The sequence below is a fragment of the Lontra canadensis genome, unplaced genomic scaffold (genome assembly GCF_010015895.1).
Source record: "Lontra canadensis isolate GAN:19392208 unplaced genomic scaffold, GSC_riverotter_1.0 scaffold68, whole genome shotgun sequence".
Classification (NCBI taxonomy): domain Eukaryota; kingdom Metazoa; phylum Chordata; class Mammalia; order Carnivora; family Mustelidae; genus Lontra; species Lontra canadensis.
The window spans coordinates 4560333-4582649 of record NW_022631062.1 but is presented as its reverse complement, the minus strand read 5'-3'; the positions used below and the strand labels follow the sequence as shown (position 1 = coordinate 4582649).

The following is a 22317-nucleotide window of genomic DNA, read 5'->3' as shown; positions in this document are numbered from 1 at the left end:
TTGCCCAAGTTCACATGGCTTAGTGAGAGCTGGAACTGAGATCTTAAGCCCAGCTCTGTTTGATCCCAAGCTCGTTCTCCAACCCCACCCCCAACACACACACTATCCGACTTCTGGAGGAGACGCACATCTTCATTTTCATGGCGCCATCTTCTAACAAGGCAATTCATTTCAGTTGCTTTTTTTTGTACCCTTGTAACATCTCTAGAAAACGCCTGTTCTGAGTACAGCAGCTTGTGCTGGTTTCACAAACTGAGACACCAAAGACAAGAGTTGGTGCTTCAAAGGGAAGGTTGGGGTTTCCAAGGTTACACCTACAGGAGAAAAGCCAAGAGGCAACACTGTTCATCGGAGTGGCCCTGATTAGAACCACGAGGATCAGCAATCTTAGGCGACAGTAACTGCACAGTACGGAAGGCCCTCTGCTTACCAAGTACTCAATTAAAAGACCTTTAAATTAGGAAATACTTTTCAACCATGAATTGAAATCGTTATCCGAAGACTATTCAGCAGAAGGGAAATATTGTTCTATTTTAGTATCCAATTCACTCTAGATAAAACCGACTCTGGGCCACTGACCTGACTCAGATCTCAGAAACAGTAACAGGACTGCCCCCAACCTAAGAGTACAAATATATGTATTCCAAATCATTGTCCCCCTAATTCCACAGGTTTCTCCCAAATTTTTATTATGGGTTAATTCTGATTTAGCTTGCTACCAATGATAGGGACATCCATTTAGCCTGACGAAGGTCTGAATTCCAATTGGTAAGGAAAGGTCAACAGATGAATTCAGACCAAGTGAAAATGATGAGGCCCTACGTAGTAAAAAGGCACCGTAATTCGAAACCCTAATTTGTAGACTTACCTAATTTCAAAGGTAAGTTTTAGATCATTCCATATGTACGCCTTGACTCACTTCAGATTTTAAAAAGAAAAAAATATCTGGATATAAGTGTGTTTGTGAAGCCCAAGATAGAAAACATTTTGGAAAGCTTCAGCCCTGCTTTCTATAAAAATGTGGACTCTTGAGGCCAGATCAATTAGACTTTCAACACACAGTAGGCAACTATGATACCAGCTGACAAGCTCCGAAGGTCAGTTTGGGAGTTTCTTTTGCTGCACGTGACTGAAAGAGGAATTTTTAAGCATCATTCTTTACCCTTTGCTCAGTCTACAATCAGAGAAAGGTTCCTATTTTCCTTCAACACATCTCATAATCCCTTTGCCAAAAGGAGGAAAGTCACATCAATATTCAGATCACAAAATTAAAAGACAGGGAGACGTTCCCAGAAAACATCTTCAAGGTGGGATGTGTGCCTGTGGGGACAAGATGATCATTTCTGAATGAAGGAGGGGGTGAGAGGAGAAAGAAACATTCGAAATAACCTAACTTTCGCCTTCCCAAACAAGGCTGGGTTAGTTTTCTTTTGCTGCTTTTAAAAACTTCTGTTTAGGACGCCTGGGTGGCTCAGTGGGTTAAAGCCTCTGCCTTTGGCTCAGGTCATGATCCCAGGGTCCTGGGATCCAGCCCCGCATCGGGCTCTCTGCTCAGCGGGGAGCCTGCTTCCCCTTCTATCTCTGCCTGCCTCTCTGCCTGCTTGTGATCTCTCTCTCCCTCTCTCTCTGTGTGTGTCAAATAAATAAATAAAATCTTTTAAAAAATAAAATAAATAAAAAATAAAAACTTCTGTTTATCACTTTGCAGCCACGATGCTCCTACTTATATTTTCTTAATTTTTTCCTTTGTTAGCTCTGTTTGGCAGCATTGGCTGCTGGAGTAAACTCTGTATTTGAAAAAGCTTGCACTTTAGATTTCCAGAACTTAAAAAAAATACTGCATATTGCCAGTGGATTTTAAATGGAACTCCCAAACAATAGCATGTCCTACATGGACTTCCCATGGGAGTTGAAGACTTTACAAGAGAAATGGCCAAGACCCATGAGGCTGCTTCCTCCATCCTGCCTGTCTGGGGCACGCCTGAAAATGTTCTGGCTTTATGCTCTCTCCTCGTTGTCTTTGACTGCATGGAATTTATTACTTAGGAAATATTTTTAAAGTATTTTTAAGTAATAGTTATTCTTTAAGCAGTAACAGCAAAAACAAACAAACAAACTAACATTTTGAAACACTAAAAGGAAGAACAATTGCTTTACTTTAGGGGAAAAAAAGTTCTGAAATGTTGTGGTTTCATGAAAATTATCTTCAGTTCAGCAACTCATAAATCATCATTCAAGGGGTCAGTGGCGCTTAATGACCACACTCTGTCTTCTTTATAGCTGGGCTGGGTTTTTTTTTTTTTTTTTTTGGATCATAGTGGGAAACAAACCTATTTTTTACAACATTTTCTATGCCTGTTGTCCATCCCACAAAGACAACCTCAAGTGCAGAGCTTATCTGGATAAGGTTCGGCTCAACCTTCAGCAGCTGTCTTATCACCTAACACTCCCTTGTCATAAGAAACGCATGGGATTAACTCCTATCACTCACCTTCTAGAACACTCTTTTGCAACACTTTTTTTCATAAAGTCACTTAGGGCTATTTAACTCTCAACAGCACAGGGAAAAATGATTCTCCCTGAGCCCTGAGAATCAAAGATTAAGGCAGCAGTGAAGTTTTAGTCATACGGAGTAAGCCAAGTGGAGAAAGCGAACTTCGATACAGCTGTCGTCACATCTGTGGGGGGCATCGCGGAGAGGGGGCATCACCGGGAAAGGGCACCATAAAGGGGGGGGGAGTCATAGAGATGGATAAGGAAAACTTCCTGTGGGGAACAAATTTCATTTTGTTTCACCATCTCTAGTGTTTATCCATTCAGAGAAATCAATGACAGAAACCCATTTTATCGTTGTAGATACAACGGATTTTTTAAAGTACTTTTATTAAATGTATTCTTTAGACACAAAATGGAAGAGATAGAATAATCTTCTCTGAAAAATACAGACAAGTAGGGGCACCTGGGTGGCTCAGGTCACGATCCCAGAGTCCTGGGATCGAGCCCCACATCGGGCTCCCTGCTCAGCGGAAAGCCTGCTTCTCTCTCTCCCGCTCCCCCTGCTTGTGTTCCGTCTCTCACTGTATCTCTCTCTGTCAAATCAATAAATAAAATACAGACAATAGGTAACTAACAAATACAGGTAAATCAGTCTCCAAGAAAAAAGGCCAGATTCAATGCTTTTGAACCTTCCAAGGAACTCATTTTTACGAGCGCATTTCGGAAGAAGTGCTCGGCAAACAGCAAAGCAGACCAGCACTGCGCTCAGAGCCGAACACGTAACTCTCCACATTAATTGTGATGGCTTCATTTCCTCTACCTTGGCCTTACTCCACGGTCACTCCCAAGGCCTCCAAAGGAGGCGCCTCTAGCCATTTGACTGAATACTCAAACTTGCTCAGAGTTATGCAGAAGAAATCATTTTCTGACTTTTCAGATGAAAATATCTCTTGGATAGAAATCGTGTTGACTGGCCTATTCCTTTAGTAAAACAGAGACACTGTGACTATTATCATCATCTTAAATTTGGTAAGTATTTTCAACACAAAGACCTCCTATGAGACCACAGGTAACGAAAATCTCTGGGCGGTAGGCTGAGTACACGAGGAGGCCTGTGTTAACTTACAGAAGGGTACTTATTTAGCTTCTACACAGACTGGGTGTGTTTTAGACCCTGCCTCAAACAGGAAGACGACATCAAATGGAAGAACATTTCCCGAATGCCAGTCTATTTGTGGTCTGGCATATGGATTTCCACTAACCAGCTGTGAGTCCCAAACCAGGGGGTGACAAACTACAGCCCATGGTCCCAACTGGCCCGCCACACCCACCCATGTGAGCATTGTCTGTGGCTGCTTTCACACTAAGGCAAGTTGAGTGGGTTCCAAAAGAAGCCAGATGGCCCACAAAGCTGACAATGTTTAGTAGCTAGCTCTTACGGTGTTTGCTGACTCCTGCCTTAATGAATTAATCTGGACCTCAGTTTCCCCATTCATAATTGAGAGGCTGTGCAAGATTGAACTTTTTCCAGCAAGGCTGCATGTTAGAATCACTTGGGGTAGTTTTTGGAAAATCCCAGGGCCCAAGCTGGAACCCAGACGATCTCGTTGCACTGGGCTGGGCACCCCACTTAAGGTGATCTATGTGCAGCCAGGACAGGAACCATGGGGCTAGACAATAACGAAGGCCCTCCCAGGTCAGGGCTTCCGCGATGTGACCCTCTTGTGGAATAAATCGTGTCGGCCTGCAGGAACAGGCCCCTAGAAATGAGGTGGGCATTGACGACTCACGTCTGAGTCCGAGACTCACATTCTAAGCCTTCGATCTGAGAAGCTGAGAATCAACAGTTTTTGCAGATGAAGAAGCAGAGCTCTAGAAACAGAAACAGCTCCTTCGGAAGACAGATTTAAAATAGACTAATAGATTTACTGAGTAACTTTTGAACTGTGGAAATAATTCACCTTGAATGTATCCCAATTAAAACTATTATACATCAAATGTAAGCCACTTGGGGGAAAAAATATCTCAGCCGCCAGCCTGTTCTCTGCAGACTTCCCGCTTGGTCGAAAGCCCCAGGCTGTCTCCGACACAGACAGCCACACCTGGAAGGTCACCCCGAATGTGAGCCTCAATGACTCGGAAATCTACGGGATAGCGGATAATGTCAAGTGCACCCCAGTCATATTTGAGGAAGGGATTAAAGAATATTTAACAAGCTTGGGGAGGTTTAAATATTACTGAGACAGCCCGAAGGACAGCATGTGCGGGCCCAGACCGCTTGAGTTGGGTTGGGGGCTCGGGGTGGCGGAATCCGCCATGCAGAGAGCCTTGGGGCGCTGCTAGCCAGACACTCGGGGCGGCCACAGATGGGGGAAGCGGGATTCTGCGAGGCTGAGTTTTCTCCATCTCCAAAGAGATTTGGTTTTGGAGATCACACAGATAAGTCAACGCCTCTGAGAGCGAAGCTGAGCATTTCCCTTTGTGTCACTGGCAAAGACGCTTTGGGTCAGGGGCGCCTGGGTGGCTCAGTGGGTTAAAGCCTCTGCCTTTGGCTCAGGTCATGATCCCAGGGTCCTGGGATTGAGCCCGGAGTTGGAATCTCTGCTCGGCAGGGAGCCTGCTTCCCTTCCTCTCTCTCTGCCTGCCGCTCTGCCTAATTGTGGTCTCTGTCTGTCAAATAAATAAAATCTTTAAAAAAAAAAAAAAAGACGCTTTGAGTCAATCCAAGGGTGTCATGGCCCCGGCATTTGGGGCCGGGTGAGTCTCTGTTGTGGCGGCGGGGGGTGGGGGCTGTCCTGTGCATATAGGATGCTTAGCAGCATCCCTGACCTTGACCCCCCAGATGCCAGCATGGGTCCCCTTGCCTCACGGGTAGCCAGAATGCGGCAGTTGTGGACTGTTAAATTTACCCCCTAAGCAAATCGCGATTTCTTAGTATCCTGCCTCAAAGTGGAATTAAAGAGAACCGTTCTGAGGCAGCAGAGGACAAAATCTACCACAAAAAGTATACATATACATACTAGTTAGTTTATCCTACCCCTTGTGAATGACAAATGTTTCATCACCTCTGCCTGAGCTAATCAAAGTTTAAAAAGAAAAAAATCAAACAGTCTCTTCATAATACTTTCTCAAGAGAAATCACTGGGGAGCAATTTGTAGTTTCAGAAATGAATGCAGGGACCTGAAAGGCAGTGTTTCACTTGCTTATGTATTCAAAATTCAAAAGAATGGCTGGTGGGCTAGGTATGGTTTTCCTTTTTTATCTGATGGGCACTTTCTACCAACACAGTGGAGACTATAATCTGATTAAATTATTATGGGCTGTTCCATTTGTTTCAACAAGTAGTTACTACTGATAAAATACCTTGTAGCTTTCAAAAACTCTGTAGTCACTGAAAAATGAGTAATCCAATACAAAGGGGCTGTGTAAGATACAGTCACCGGGCTTGAGAAATGGACAAATGGTTGGGCTGGGAAGGCTTGTGCCCCGAGAATGTTTATAAAATAATGCCAAATGCTATGTAATTAGGAAGGGGGGCTAAAGACAATACGGAAAGTCTGAGATAAGGGAATTTCATTAAAAGCTGAGCTCGACTAACCCTCAGGGAGCCTAGTGTAGGGTCCTTTCAGAATAACGTGGAATCAATAGAGGAAGGGATAGAGGGATTGAGAAAGGAGGTTATTCGCTTGTATTTACAGAAACTTTACATCATCTGGCTTCTCAGAAGAACCTGTATTGTCTTGATTACAACAGAAAGAGGCTTAAAATTTGGAGTAAAGGAGGAGAAGATGGAAGTCTTCAGGGAATAACAATAGGAATGGAGAGGGGAGCCACTATCCTTCGTCCCAGGCTTCTCAAGGGCCAAGTGTTACAGGATTTCATCCAGAATTATTACCTCCTGTTTTACCAAGGAGCAAATGAGGCTCGGAGAAGTTAGTTTTGCTTTTTTCCTTCACCTAAATGCACACAACTTGAAAACTGCAAGGCCAAGCCACAAGTAGCCATCAGACTCCAATCCCGTCTCAGACTTGCTGACTCAGAATCTGCACTGAATCACAAGACCCCGAGTGGTTCCCACTTACATTTGTGTTTGAGACATTCTGGTCTAAGAAATGAATTTAAGCAAGCCTACAATTCCGAATGAGAAGCAATCGTGGAGAGAGGAATGCATAATAGATCAAAAAGCTTTATTAACAAACACAACTAACATAAAAATGGTAGTGACCATTTTTATTTGCATCCATGCTTTGCCAAGAATAACTAAATATGAATAAGAACTTGGTGAGGTCTCTTAAGAGAGTTGAAATGTCAAACTCGTACACTGCGACTCTAAATTTACATTTTTAACCAGGGCAAATACATCACCACATTTCAAGTGATGAAATGAATTTAGGGACTGTCAGGAAATTCGTTCATTCCTTCATTTAACACTTACATATGGAGGAGCTGGTGAGTTTTGAATAACTCAGCATTACTATAAATACGTAGAAATTATTCCACATGGATTTTCATATTCCAACTTTCTATTTTCCTTCTTTATTTCTATCAGGATGGAAAACAGATCATCTTCAATCACAGTCACCACATTCAAGGAAATTTCTTTGCTCAGTCCAGGGAGCCCTGGTGTCAAAAGGAAAGGCAAAAGTGCTTCATCTCTCCATCACCCGAGCTCTTTTTCCTTGTCACTGATTCTTTTGAAGCACAGCACATTTGAGCCATCGTTCTTTCAGTCTTAATCATAGGTGGTGAATAATTAGGGGCAAAATGGGCTCCCTGGGAATGAGCCCCCAAACTTTGATTTCTCTAACCATGGTTATGTTATTTAATTTCTTGTGGCCTCATGCTCCACATAATTAAAAAGGTTCCTCGGTACCAAGCTTCTCCCACCCACTAGACTCTGGGCTAGACACTCGGCCCTACATTATCTCATTTAATCCCCCTGAGATCCCTAATGAGCAGGTATCATCATTCCCACACAGTTGTTCCAAGGATCAAATAATACTTGAGAGTGCTTTGCAAACTATCAATCTGGAGATTTACCAGTGCTAGTCATCACTCCTGGTAATAGCTGCTCCTGGATGTTGAGTCAACAAATACCCTCGAACCACATCTCAAAACAACTTAGAGCAGCATCTGGAAGGCTCACTCCCTCTCCCTGCTACCAGCCAGCCTTGGCCTACAAGACTTTCTTCTAGAGGCGTGGAGGCAGCATGATGGCCTTAGAGGGCATCTCCCTCCAAGCTCCTCAGGTGGGGTTTGTACAGGTACCCGAGGTCTCCTAGATCTTCCAGGGCTCTGGACAGCCAGGTCAACAATCAAAGGAGGGAGAAATAAACCTCCCTACCAGGCCAGGATATTCAGCCTAACGCCTAAGTTCATTAAAAAAAAAAAAAAAATCCCGCCAGCTGGCTTGGCAACACAACACCACTTCCTCCAGTTGCTTCTCACGTCTTCCTAGAGATGGGTCCCTTCAGAGCGGAAACGACGTCAGCCGCTTCCGAGCCTGATATTTACCTGACCTGGGAGCCCTGCTCAGGAAGGACACGGAGACCTCTGAGGAAAAGCACGTGAGAAACGCTAACAGTCCAGCCCGTGAGGAGCAGACCTTTAATAAGAAAGGGTCTGGCCCAGATTTTATTACGGATCAGAGCCCTCAGCTTTTGCTCTGACCTGCCGCTCCAAGGGAATGCACAGCGCAAATGTTAGTATGTGGCCGCTGGACGGTGTTTTCCCCAGAAATGTGTTTCCACTTCAGCTTTTGCAATTAGACAATTTCCAGACAGCGACACCGAAGTCAGCGATTTCTGATGACCGATCAGATTAAAAACTATCTCACGGATTGAGTTTCATAGAATTCTTTTCATAGTCCTTTTATACACTCCTATCATGTGTTATAATTACATCTGGACTTATCTTAGTTATTCATTTCTGCATTCCCAGAGTTTACCCGGTGCTGATCTCATTAGCTACAAACAAATAGTCTTTGGGTGAATAAATAAGGGTTCTTTTTTTTTTTTTTTAAGTAGGATTTGATAAAGCAGATGGGGAGAAGAGATCATTTTTTTAAAAAAGATTTTATTGATTTATTTGACAAAGAAAGAGATCACAAGCAGGCAGAGAGGCAGGCAGAGAGAGAGAGGAGGGGAAGCAGGCTCCCTGCCGAGCAGAGAGCCCGATGCGATGCGGGGCTCGATCCCAGGACCCTGGGATCATGACCTGAGCCGAAGGCAGAGGCTTAACCCACTGAGCCACCCAGGTGCCCCAGAAGAGATCATTTATAAAGGCACAAACAGGGTAGAAGCTTTTCACGATTCCTGTGTTGTTTTAGTAATAATAACCTAGTTTCTACTGATGTGAATAAAAAGCCTTATTTTCCTGGGGCATTAGGAAATGCCACTAGGATGTAAAGAAGACATAAGGGAGGAGGCGGATGACAACACAGCTGTTCTATGCACTCTGTCCCAGGGACGCAGAAGGAGAACACTTAAACACAAGTTCGGGGTCACTACAATGCAGGGGCTCTATGCGTCTCAAGCCTTTCCCTTCTGCAAGCCCCTGAACTCCAGAGCCTTCCTCCTCTTCCAGCCCTAACCAGGGAGACAGCTGCTAACAGAGCCCAGGCCAGCTCGCTCTGTCCCTCCTGCACCCACCGAGGGCAGGCTACAACAAAACAGAAAGCTGGCCAATGGAGCTTGTGATTGGTCCGGGCTGCCTGCCTGTCATGTCATCTATTTTCGTCTCATCTGTCTCTACGTGTCTGTAAACGTGACAGTCACGGCAGACACCTCAGCCAGCTTCTCTTTCCTAGGAAATTGCCACAGGGCCTCCGTCAACACCTGTGGGGTTGATTCCATCAGATAAAAACCAGGAGCGGGAAAGACTAGCTCATTCAGCACGGACTGGACTTCAAAATGGTGCCCGTTCTTCAAGCCCTCTCTTTCAGTCTACACTACTCACTGCTTCTTAAAAGTCCATTTTACTACCTAGCTTGGTTTTGAGAGAAGGACAAATCAAAGTTTCCACCCAATTTTAATTCCCCTGAAGGCTGCTGAGTTTCCCATGTCAGCCAGAAACACAAATCGACCCTATAACCACTGAGTAATTTATGATACTGTCAGGAAATCCACGATTGGATTACACCAATGAAGCCTTTACTGTAACAGTAAATGCCCAGATATAATAATACCTCACGCTCACGGAACGCTTACTATGTGCCAGTCACCACGGTAGGCACTTTACAAGCATTTTCTTTTTTGATGAGAAATGCAAAATGTGTTTCCTCTGTCAGCTGAAAAGCTATCCTCACGGGTATGCAAAGACTTTAAGTATCATGCCTCGAAGTCCAAAGCATCAAGCGAGTAAGTTTTAAGTGGATTTTGTAAATGCAATTTTATCAGATTTTTCTAGAACACCTACGTCACCTATTGAGAATGAATAAAATCTTTAGCCACATTCACTTTCTCAGCCCACTCACGTCTTCTTTATTACTCATCCAGTATTGAAAAGAAGGACTTAATTCATGTCAACGACATGGAAGGAAGGAGAATTTTGAATATCTCAGCCCTAAAAAAAATGGACTGTTCAGTTAATGTATATTCTACTAGCTTTAAGTCTGGAACCACCAAGATGAATCGCATTCTTTCACAACTTTTCAACCGGGATTCAAGTACCATGCGCAAACAGATACTCCTCACTTACACTCACTCAGCTTGTATATTTAAATAAAATTAAATTGTTATCTGTATATTAAGACACTCAGGGAAAAAATTCCCCTGAGGGAAATTAATGAGCCCATTTAAGCTGCAATTAACAGTTCATTTGTCTCCACATGAGCATCCTCTTCTCTGTGGTGTCCCTGAGGGCACTGGGGTCCATCTCTGAACCTGCCTCTTGACATGAGGTCCGGCCCCTCAAGACAACCCAGACTACACTGGCGTAGCAGTAAAAAATAACGACATACGGATGTCTTTTTTTTTTCTTAAGATTTTATTTATTTACTTGTCAAAGAGACAGAAAGAGAGTGAACACAAGCAGGGGAAGTGGCAGGCAAAGGGAGAAGCAGACTCCCTGCCACGCAGGGAGCCCGATGCGGGACTCGATCCCAGGACCCTGGGATCCTGACCTGAGCTAAAGGCTGTCGCTTAACTGACTGAGCCACCCAGGCGTCCCAGCATGAGATCTTAAAGCAGCTTTTTTGGTGGTCCTAGAGGCATCAGCCTACATCCATGATGGTGGCTTATATTCAGGCCTATTGTATTCTAAAACACTGTAAAATCACCATATTTAGTCTCAACGCCTCAAAAGGAGCCTCAGGGATGCCGAGAGCACTGAGAGGCAAGATTTATGTGCTAGCACTGGCAGCTGCGGCAGGAAGGAGCGGAGGACACAGGACAGACCGGGCCACAGAGTGGCTGTGTCCAGCCCTGGGGCAGGCGCCTCGCTGGGTGCTCAGCGGCAATGCCTGTGACTGCTCTCGGCCCGCAACTCCTCATCTGCAGAAGGGGGATGAGACAAGGGGAGCACCAAGGTTGCTTCTGGCTCTGAAACATTACTTAGCTGAAACATTACTTAGCGGGCATTCAGAGGCTCGAATGGCGCCCTTCTTTGAGTGACTCAAAGAGTCAGAAGAAATTAGCACACGTCATCCCCCGTGTGTTGAGCTGCACCAGGAAAGCAGGAAAAGAACTGCATTGATGCCTGGATCCAAGAGCCAAGTGGCGATGACACCCTCCTGTTTCTTCTTCATCTTCCCGGGCAGGATGCTGAATCCCCACCGCTGCATGTTTCTGTTGACAGTATGGTGGGTTTTGAGCTACGATACTACTTCACCTTGTCACTTAAAAAAGAGGCCATAAACTGTAAAGAAATGTGAATGTCTTTTCCCCCTCTACTTCTTCTGTGGACACGGATATGTTCATTTGACCTTATCTTGAGAAAATATGCATTCCATCAGCCTCTCTCTCAAAAACAAAGTCACTTCAGTGTTAACTGCATAGAGAAGAGTAAAAATGTCCCCAACTCTTAGCTTGGCATTCAATGGCTTTCAAAATCTCCCCCAACATGATTCTTCCAACATTCTCTCTCCTGGCCCCTCAGTCGGCACCCCGGGCTCTAGCCAGCATTGTCTAGAATCTCTAAACTGTCTTGCAGATTCTTGCCAGCAGGTCTCTGCTGGCCTCACTCCCGAGGAAGGCCTCTCTCTACTTTGATGCATAATCCACCTATCTGTCATGGCAGCTTAAAACCCACCACCCCGAAGCGAAGTTTCTTGTCTACTCAAGAACAGTCATCTCTTCCTCCTTCAAATCCCGAAACATGCCTCTCTAACCCATCAATTCTGGACACATCCATCAACAAGTGTTTATTCACTGTTCTGCCTCTGCCCTTTGCCAGGGGCTTTAGAAACAAAACGACAAAACACATTAAACCAACAACATGGACCCTTATCTCACAAATAATGCAAGCTATATTATAAAATAATTGGAAGGCGGTCTTCCTCCCAAGTCCATACCTTACCCATCACACCACCCCATTCTAGCCCCTGGTTTCCAAGAGACACTGTTTTGTTCTAACATACATTGCGGGCTTCCTCTGCTCTAGGCACAACAGTGAGGTTTACGTAAAATATTTTATTTTGTACTCCCAAGTGTCTATGCACCTAAGTACAACGTTAGCTCTGTTTTTTGAACATTAAGCAATGTACCCAAGAATTACATGTGTTTACACAGCCACATGACTGTATACTTATTTGTGTATTTTCCAGAACTCGTCAAACTTACTGCAAACGATTCCAATGATAATAAAGCATCAGGCAAAAATACCTTCCTCTTTGCAGGTGAAGGAAGGGAGAGGAGATTCTTCAGGGAGAAGGATGTGGCTTTAAGCTTACTGTTAAAAACTTATCCTCAGAGATGTTTTCTTTTACTCCGTGTATCATAAATCCTTTCAGTACCAAATGAAGAAAAATCAAATACAGGTTTAACGTAATTTACAAATACTTGGAAACCATATTTTTATCGCAAGGGGACTTTAAACATACCTTGTAGATTGAAAGAAACACACGTAGAACTGCATTTTGAAGGGCCCAGTTAGAACTGGTGAGACCCCATATAACCAAAACATTTTACAAGACATATGTCTGATTCACCCACATAGTGCACTGGTCTGTGGCAAAACGTCAAAGGTATAGCTATATTTTAGATTAAAATCTAGCCTGGAATTATTGTGAACTGGTTTGAATTACTATATAGGGTTGCACAAGGGATGTCATGTGAGATAACAATAAAAAAGAATGACTAATACCGGGGAATTTACAGACATCTAGCAAATTCGATACTGTTTTCTAATAATAGGCTCGGAATGGTGGTGCAATGGTCCTTTTCTGGGAAGCCCTTCTCCAGCGCTTGGGTTTGGGGTTGGTGTCCCAGCTTTGGGCATGCTGGGCCTCCCTCCGCCACCAATAAACATTTACATGATTGGAATTCTCTACTAGACTACAAGTTCCATGAAGAAGGAGACTATGCCTGTTCATTTATTAAGCATCTATGAGCTTACTATTTGGTGGCCTGTTAAAAAAACCTACATGCCAGCTATCGCTAACTGGAGGATAAATGAAACAATGGGTACGGTGGGTCTACCAAGTGTCCCTCACGTGGTAGCACAAAACCCATGTGAACACCACTCGTTGAGACTCAGTTTATCAAAATCCACACCATTCAAGCCAACAAAGTGCAATATAGACCACAATACTGGTTCGCGTCCAGGTGGATAAAATAAAATATCCTGTAATAACTGGTTCTGCTCTTATTTATAAATTCTCTTACAGAATGTTTCTTCCTACAGAAGGATGAATACCTACAACATTATTATGAATTCAAGTTTTCATGCAGGGTTTGTAGTCGATCACCGGTCAAGCAGCTGACAAGAATTTGTTGAGAATTAATGATCCACAAGCCCCCGTGGTCAGTCTTAGGTGAGTGATGGGGTTGTATGAGCCAAGGGCTCTGCCAACCTTAGGTGATAAAATCCTTGATGGAGGGAGAGTATGTGCTCAGTTGACTAGACAATTAGGTATACACTGAAGTCAGTAACGGCTATGGGTTGAATTGTGCCGTCTCCCAATTCACATGTTGAAGTCCTAACCCCCAGGACTTCAGAACGTGACCTTACTCGGGTACAGGGTCACTGCCAGTATACTTAGTTATGATGAGGTCATACCGGAGTACAGTGGCTCCTTCCTCCAATACGACTGATGTTCTTTATAAAGCAGGGAGATGCAAACACAAAGACAAGCACACAAGGAGAATGCCGAATGAAGAGACGAGAGAAGAGAGCCACCTACGACCCAAGGAGAGCAGCCTCCAGGACTGTGAGATAGTAAGTATCTGTCCTTTAGGTCACTTTGTGGTCCCTTGTTATGGCGGCCCTAGCAAATTAATACAGTGCTAAACACTAAATTCTCAGGGATCAGGGTTTCTCGACCTGGGCGCTCTGGACATTTGGGGCTGCATAACTCCCTGTGGTGGGGGTCCAGCCTGCACAATGGAGGGTGTCCAAGTATCGCCAGCCTCTATCCACGTCAGGGATACACCATTCAACACACACACACACACACACACACACACACACACACCTTTTCACTGGAACCCGTACTATATCGGCTGTTTTCAAAGAAGAAACAAGTTCTAGAAATTCTAAGGAAAGAGAAAAAAAATGTCTAGCCAAGTATCCACTAACAACTTTCCCAAATGCAAATAAAGCACAGGACTTTCAAAATTATGGAACCTTACAATCTACAAATGAAACCTAAGAGCAAAATCCCTCTCCTTTACCTCCAGATGAAAAGGACAACGCAGGAAGGTAGAGCTTTCATTGGAGTCTTTATCAAATGATGACGAAAGTCCATTGGGACGACCCATCGAAATGGGCATCACACAAATGAATGCCTGGAGCCAGCCTTGGGAGTCACAGATGCAAAACAATGGCTTGGACCTTCACCGTCAGCTAACTTGAAGTGGGGCTATGCCAAAGTTGAAGGGCAAGGAAAGGTCAACTCTTCTCGGTTTCTGTATTTTTATAGGTATAACTAGAGAAAAGAAGCAAGAGCCCCAACATTGTATGCTGGGACGGAAAAAAATGGAATTACTGCATTGCAACTCCTTGAAAACTCTGTAATACATTCTCTTAAATTCTCTTCTATGTTCTATGGTTCACGAATCAAACTTTTTAATCCAGACTTGAGGATTGAGAACCTTCTTAAAATTCAATTAAAATGATACAAGCAGATCCACATTATGACATGCTCCACTTAGAGACATGCATTTGGCAGGAAGACTTTTTTCTTTTTATCTTAAAACTGAGTGCAGGAAATGCTGGTTTAATTTCTCTTTGCTTCAATATTTTATGAGTGCCTCCCAATGCCTAGTGTCTGACAGCACCAGACTACTGACACGGTGCTATTTCAGATGACATGGAAGATTTTATTTGCATGAATCCTACGTGTTGGAATTTTTATGCCCTTTTTTTTTCTTTTGTGTCCTGAAAGAGAGTTGTAATGTACAAAGGTATATTCCAATTCTTTACATAGGCACGTGTATATATACTGATACCTAATATGAATAAAAGTGACCCCCAAAGTTTAAGATTAGTGCGAGAAATAACTGTTCTTCATAATCACTGCAGAATTCCCATCTTCAAATAATGGACCTTTTTTTTTTTTTTAAGGAATTTTTTTTTTTAAACATTGTATTTTTGTTTCTTTGTCAGACACAGAGAGACCAGGGCGGGGGGGGGGGGGGGACACGCACGAGCACAAGCAGGGGGAGCTGCAGAGAGAGGGAGAAGCAGGCTTCCCGCTGAGCAGGGAGTCCGATGCAGGGCTCCGAAGGCGGATGCTTAACCAACTGAGCCACCCAGGTGCCCCCAAATAATGGACTTTTACTAACACAAGAGCAAACACACTTTCCAAAAGGAGACACCTGCGTCCTTACATAGCCAAGTAAGTTTAGCACCTCTACCATCTTCTCAAGGAAAGCACTCTCACATTTCTCCATGCTTTCTATTTCCACATCATCACAAATCTATTTCTGTACGAGATGCTAAAACCACAGAAAAAGACACAGAACACATTCAGTTGTTCAGACCAAACTAATAATCAACAGAAAATACCTTTCCTTGGTTTTGGTCTTTCACTATGCTATTACTTTCCTCAAAAATTAATGTCCATGTTGTACTTGGGTTTTAAATAAAAAGCACATATGTTCATAAATAGGTGATAACTGAGATATCACAAGACACCCCAAACGTCAATATATTCTTATGATCTTTCTATTCTAACTTAAGTGGCGTGTTTTAGGAGAAACATGCAGTGCTAGCAGGTTACCTGTTTAAATGCTCATAAGCACATTTTGTGAAATGATGGTAAATAAATGCTCATAAACATATTTTGTTGAGTGGCTGTAAATGTGCTTTGGTGTACTAGGTGCTGTTTATATGCTCCTATTTCTGTAATTAGAAGATAAAATATACTGTACTGTTAACTGTCAGGCCCTCTGGTGACCATATCGACGGCCGCTAACCCACGGGCTTGATCAGACAAGTGCGTAGGGCTCATAATTGAAGAGTTTCATTTTCATCACAAAAGCCTAGAGCATGACAGTATGTCCTCATAAATTTGAAGACATGCTGTAAATCATTAGTAACTCCTTTATGATAGCCCACAAATAATGAGCAGAACTTGGCTACCCAGTTTAAATATCAAGTCTGAAGGTTGCTGAATACTGAACATCAATCATTGTGGTGTTTTAACGATCGGTCATTAAAAGGCAGTGTTAATCCAGTCAAAGGAACATTTTGAGGGGTAAGGAAAAGACCGCCGTCCACTACGTTCATGTTTTGGAAAACAAAAAAAACACCTATGTCCACTCATCTTAAACATTCTGCCGGCCACCAAAAAGGGGTAGAAATGATCATCTCTGTTTCTGAGACAGACCGCCACGTCAGTTTCCGAAGAATATCGGAGGCACAGTTCCCACACGCGTTGCCTTTGCTCTCATCATGTGTGGAGGTGTGCTTTCGGCTAGGGCTGCTAGAAAACCAGTCGGCGTCCGTCTCCCCTTGTCCCCAGCACCTACATCCTCGGGCTTAATTTCCTCTCCAAGTTCACAGATGGGTTTGCACCAACAGTCCTCGGACGCTTACAAGTGACAGATGCCGCCCAGGTGAGGCTTTTGTTCCCCAATTGACATTCAGAAGCAGGATTCACTCAGCTCGCCAATTTCTCTCAGCATCTCAAGAAAGAGCCCGACCACATCACAGGTGTGGTCCCTTAATCCCAGCGTCACAGAATAAACTCTGAGCTCCCAGTAAACACAAGCACCCATTAGCGCGCTGAGGAAAAGTGATAGGAACCGTTTGTTGAGAGGGGTCGGTGTGCCCCGAGTGGTAACACTCTCACTCACGTGATTCATTTTTTTGTTTGCTCAACAGCGCGGTGTGTGTTTTTCCTGAGAGGAAGGGCTTCGATATATATTTACTCAAAGCTCTTAATTTATACTTCCTTTCCTTTTAATTGGCGTCTTGTGATCTAAAATTAACCAGCGAGGGCGGTATCTCCCTATTAGAGCAAACTCTCGGCTGAGTTTGCCGTAATTAGACCCACCATTGCCTGAAGTTCGACAGACATCTGGACACCTGACTTATTTCTTCCCTGGTGCATTCTATCCATATTTAGAGAGTGAGATTTTTTAATCTGACATATAGTCATATTAATTATCATTCCCCGTGCTGGAGTTAGGTTAATAATTTCATGTTAAAAGTGAAGTTCAAAGAGTCTCACCTGTGACGTTACCAAAGAAAAAGCCTACACGAAAAGGAATTCCTTGCCAAAACCCGAGATGGTCAGAGCACTCTAGCTCACCAATAAGCCAGATAGCATTCACACAAGAAATACAAGGTCACATTTCCTCTAAAATCCCACATTTGCTATAGGCATTCCTCCCTCTGTCCTTCTGTTTGTGCGAGTAACTGGATACAGGTACAGTTCCGGTGAAATTAGCTTTCCTGAATGAGTGAAGAAAATAAATGCCCCCAAAATGCCCAAAGTCAGATTTTTATCTGCTATCCCTTCTTTCCTTCTCCTCCCCGCCCCCTGCCTGCTCTCTCCCTCTCTCCCTCTCCCCTGCAGGGACTGAAAATGACCCAGATTTTTCAAATTCACCCTCACCCCGACAACGCTAACATTACAAGCAGCAGTCAACTTTTACAAGATACCCTGATTGTGCGACATTCGCAGGCTGCCAAAAAAACGTGCTAAAACTAATCAGATAACAAAGGTGAAGAGAAAACCTTCACCTGCCGTGCAGCTAGCAGTGAATACACTTTTTATTTCCATGACATTTGCTGGCAGAAAGGGGTTGGCTTAAGGCGGATCGGACTAACCTTCAATTTGTCATAGCGCTCACTCAAAGCTGCCACCTGATGATCTCGGTGCCGCCCAACCAGTTTACACAAGGCACAGATTAACTGGTCATCGGTCACACAGTACATATTCACCTTCTCATCCTCGTGCTCCAGGCACATCAGCCCCCGGATATGTGAGTCCGGAATTGGCTCAATCAGACGATGGCCCGTAAAGGGCTTCTTGTTCGGGTGAGTGGCTTTCAGGCACTCATCACAGTAGGACACTTCACAAGTGACACAGGTCTTCACAGCGTCCTGGGCAGGATCCTGGTCACAGAACTGGCAGAGCACTTTCTCGGCGGAGGTCATGGTGTTGGCGTCGAATGCCCGCTCCCGGCGGGTCTCGCTGGGGGAGTTGGGCCCGCTTACGGAGGCTTTCTGGAACCTGTCGATGATGTTCTGCAGGGTGACGTTGCGCTTAAGTCCGTCTAGACCTCGCTGGCTGAGCGTGATGACATGTCGGCAGGTGGGGCACTGGAAGGCGGTGATGGACTCCACAGACTCGTTGGTGGCGCAGTGTGACACCAGGATGCGGTGGGCGCAGCTGAAGCAGAGGCTGTGTGCACAGGGCAGTAGGAGAGGGTCCTCAAAGAGCTCCAGACAAATAGGGCAGGTCAGCTCCGACTCCAGTGTTTCCATCTTCAGGCAAAGCTCTCCTGGGTCATCAGCAAAATCCAAGGAAGCTGATCAGCTATCTGGAAACAAAACGTAAGATTTGATTAGGCGCGAGGGGGTCAGCCATGGGGAGCTGTCAGCTTTGAATGCATCTCAGAATAATTCCGAACACGGGTCACGGAAGGGTAAATGTGTGTACGTTCCAAATAATTCTCTTTCTATTCGCTGGGGGAGTGAGGCGGGGAGAAACACCCTAAGCCAGCGTACCAACTAACATTTTCTCAAAATTCCTGTCACCAAAAGCAGCAAAAAGCAAAACAAAACAAAACAAAAACCCTCTTTTTTTTCGCAATTTGGTTTGTTGAAAGGTCTTACTCCAGACTGGCAAGTTATTGAAACTGTAATTTCCATAATTTGTATCTAATCACAATAATCTCATTGTGTCACGGCCAAGTTTTACCTTGTGTGGAGAATTAAGATGTAGAAATGTTAATTAACGAACTAGAGCCTTTCATGACTTTGAATTGATGAACTTGCATGTGAATAAGTTTATGCGTCTGAAGGACTTTTTACTCTACGATACCACAGCAGGCTTCAGAGAAGTAGAAAGGCGCTTCTTGTGGAAATGGGCATGAAATGTGCATGAAATCCAACGCATGACTTCAGCGGAAATGATAATGCTTAAATAGGGGATGTCAGCTTCCAAAATATATTCTTGCGGAAAAACACTGACTTTCACGGAGATGATTGTGATCGAGGCAATGTTTTTTGGCATGCCTTCGTTACTCTCCTGAATAATTCTATTGTTTAATCCTGCAGTGGGATGTGGGTGGGCAGAGCGAAGCAGAGAAAAATATCTGCGGGCCTTTTAGTGGCTGTGGTGAGCCTGAGTACCAATGACTAATAACGATTTAGTTAATTAGGACAAGGATTTTCGTGGCTTCGATATTCATTCGAGAAGTTATTAACCGGGCTCACGGCTGCACTGTAGGCAGCAGGATAAATAAAGTAGTCACGTTACTCTGGGGAGGCTTGAAAGGGCTGCTGAGGGACCCCGTGCAGCCCTCCTGGCCCAAAGAGTTCCATCAAAGGCTTGTCCCTATAGCCAGCGACAGGCCGGGCCGGCAGGAGGTCCACCCTCACACCCAGAGCTCTGTTGGCCCCGGGCTTGAGCTCCGCCAGCTTTGAGCTCCCCACCAGGCTGCCTTCGGGTGGCCCAGCTGCACGCTCCCCGTGCCATGAAGATGGGCTGCTGCTTTTGTGAACCCTTGCCTGCCTCCCCTTCAAAAAGGGCAGGAGAAAAGAATCACACACAAACCCCGCTTCATTAACGGGGAAGAGGCCTCCGCTCATTAGCAGTCCTGGGAACCAAGCCTCTTTGAACCTTTTCCTTCTCAAGACCATTAGCCGAGGTCCGCGGAACTGTGGGCGTATTAGATGCAGCCCAGCGCCGCCTGTGGGAGAACAGTGCAGCTTACCCAGGGGAACGCCAGGCTCCAATCACTCTTGGGGGGTCAGGGGGGTTGGGGGGGTTCATGGGCCTGCTTGATGGGAAGGCTTCACATCCACAGCTACCATTCAGTGATTCCGACAATCGGCCTTTTTGTAGTCGCACCCCCATTTATTTACCAAACTTGCGATTTCCAGAACGTGTTGCCCCTTTCTGAAATAGCATCCCCCAGAAATACCACGTGGGGCTTTGGTTAAGCTAACGCTCATCTTGCCATCAACTGAACGAACGGGAACTGATCATTAAAAGTGTCAAGAGCGTGCTGAGTTTGTTAAAAATTAAAGAGCTGCTGGCTTCATAGAAGCCTGGTATCTTAAAGAGATCTTCAGCCACTCGCGAATATTAACTACACGAGAGAGAAGAAACAGGTAGCTGAGATTTGAAATATGAAAGCTTGGTCACGTCTTCACAACCCGCAGCGGCAACCGCCGGGCTGCTGTGGCATGAGACCTGCCATCCCCGCTTGGTCCTCCCCACCCCTTCCACGACATGGCTTGGATGAAATTGAAAAGGTCTACCTATTAATCATTATTTTGGTTAATTGTGAAAAAACGGAATTATCACTAAATTGAGTTTCTTCTCTCTTCCCATTGGAAGGAAGGGAAGAGAAGAACTTTAAGGAAGAACTTAAATTAAAGGGAAGCCGTCGCCTTTTGGGTCTGCTTTGTTCTCAGGTGCACCAAGAACGCCTCCCAATAGATCCCCACATGGGGATGAGCCCCAAAGGTGTCCGGAGAGCTAGGAGGACTGTATTTTTCCGCAGGTGTCAGGATCCCATCCCAGTGTGGTGCAATCACAATTTCTAGAGGTGATTCCCCTGCTGACCCCACTGGAAACGCTGACCTCTGAGTCAAGAGACATTAAGTGAGCTGGCTCGAGAAGCCGGAATCTGGCACTCTCGCCATCCCGGCTCTATGATAGTGGGCCAGCCAACATCACGCCTCTCCTGGGTTATCACAACACCTTTCCGAATGGCTTCCTGCCTTCTGCTCACTCTGGCCCCCACCCGCAATCTTTTCCTCTGAAGCCGAAGATCCTGTTAAAACATGACCGAGCCTGCCTCTTCTCTGCTCTCCCCTCCAGGGGCTTCCCATCTCACTCAGGGAGCAAGTCAGCAGAATAAAACCAGCCCCAGAAAACAGACTCAGACAGTGACCTCATTTCCACCCACGCTAGCCCTTGCTCTGCTCGGGGCACACAGCCTCCTTGTGATGCCTGGAACATGCCAAGCACGTCCCATCTCCCCCTCCCAAGGTTTTTGGAATGCATGTGACTCTCTGCAGCAGTGTTACCTCCTTGTGAACCCACATAAAACCGATTCCCCTGTTACCAAGATGGCCACCTACCCCCCACCATGGCGGAGATCCTTCTCCCCCACCCCTCCCCTCCTCTCTTTGCCTTCCTCCATAACTTTTGTCATCCAACATATTCTAGTGGTTTGGCCACGGAGCCATCATCACTCCCTGCCGCCCCACCAGTAGAAGGTAAGCTCCATGAGAGCAGAGACTTGGCTTGGCTCTTTGAGGGATGTCCTGCCAGCCCCTGGAACAGCGCCCTGCACACAGTGGGACTCCAACATGGGTTGAATGACTGGGGAAAAGCACAGCCATCGGGGTTAAAAACCTTAACGTATACAACACCCCTGCTGTCTCAAAGGATGTCTCAACATGTTGGAGCAGAGGTCAGCCAACTTTTTGTAGAGAGGGCCAGACAGTAACTATTTCTGGCACCGCGGGCCAGAAGGTCCCTGTTGCGGCCGCTCCAATCAGCATTGTAGTACGCCAAAGCCAGCACACACTACACACCGAGGGGAGAGTGCGGCTGGTCAATACAATCGGATTTCTAAGAACAGGCGGCAAGCTCCATTTGGGGCGAGGATCTTATTTTGCCGACCCATGGGGTAGAAGATAGAGACATGTACAGCCAGACAACAGAGAGGGGAGACTCCCTCCCAAAGAGATAGGACGAAAACGCCATGCGGGCAACAAGGGAATGGTGGTAGAGGGAGACGTCGCCAAGCGGGTGCAAGTTTCGAACGCTAATGGGAAGTGATAGGCAATGGGATTTCACCCTGACATCAATGGAAATAATGTTGAGTCGAGTGCTCAGGGGCACTTCATGTAAGAATGATTTAATAGCAGCTGCTCAGAACAGGATCGTTTGCTTTTACCACCATAGTGCTTGGCACGGAGCTTTGTGCAAGCGTCGACGCTGTAAATGTTGGTTTAATTGTATT

General features: G+C 45.2%; 1 protein-coding gene across 4 annotated transcripts in view; it reads right to left on the bottom strand.

Annotated features, from left to right (window-relative positions):
* MID1 (midline 1) overlaps positions 1-22317 on the bottom strand; it is a 335325-nt gene that overhangs the window by 82301 nt on the left and 230707 nt on the right. For 3 of the 4 annotated variants that reach the window (XM_032880212.1, XM_032880213.1, XM_032880214.1), the window contains exon 2: positions 17936-18651. In XM_032880212.1, the coding sequence (XP_032736103.1) occupies positions 17936-18595 (660 nt within the window). In that variant the 5' untranslated portion in view covers positions 18596-18651. The remainder of the gene's footprint in view (positions 1-17935; positions 18652-22317) is intronic. The other variant, XM_032880215.1, reaches the window with a different exon arrangement.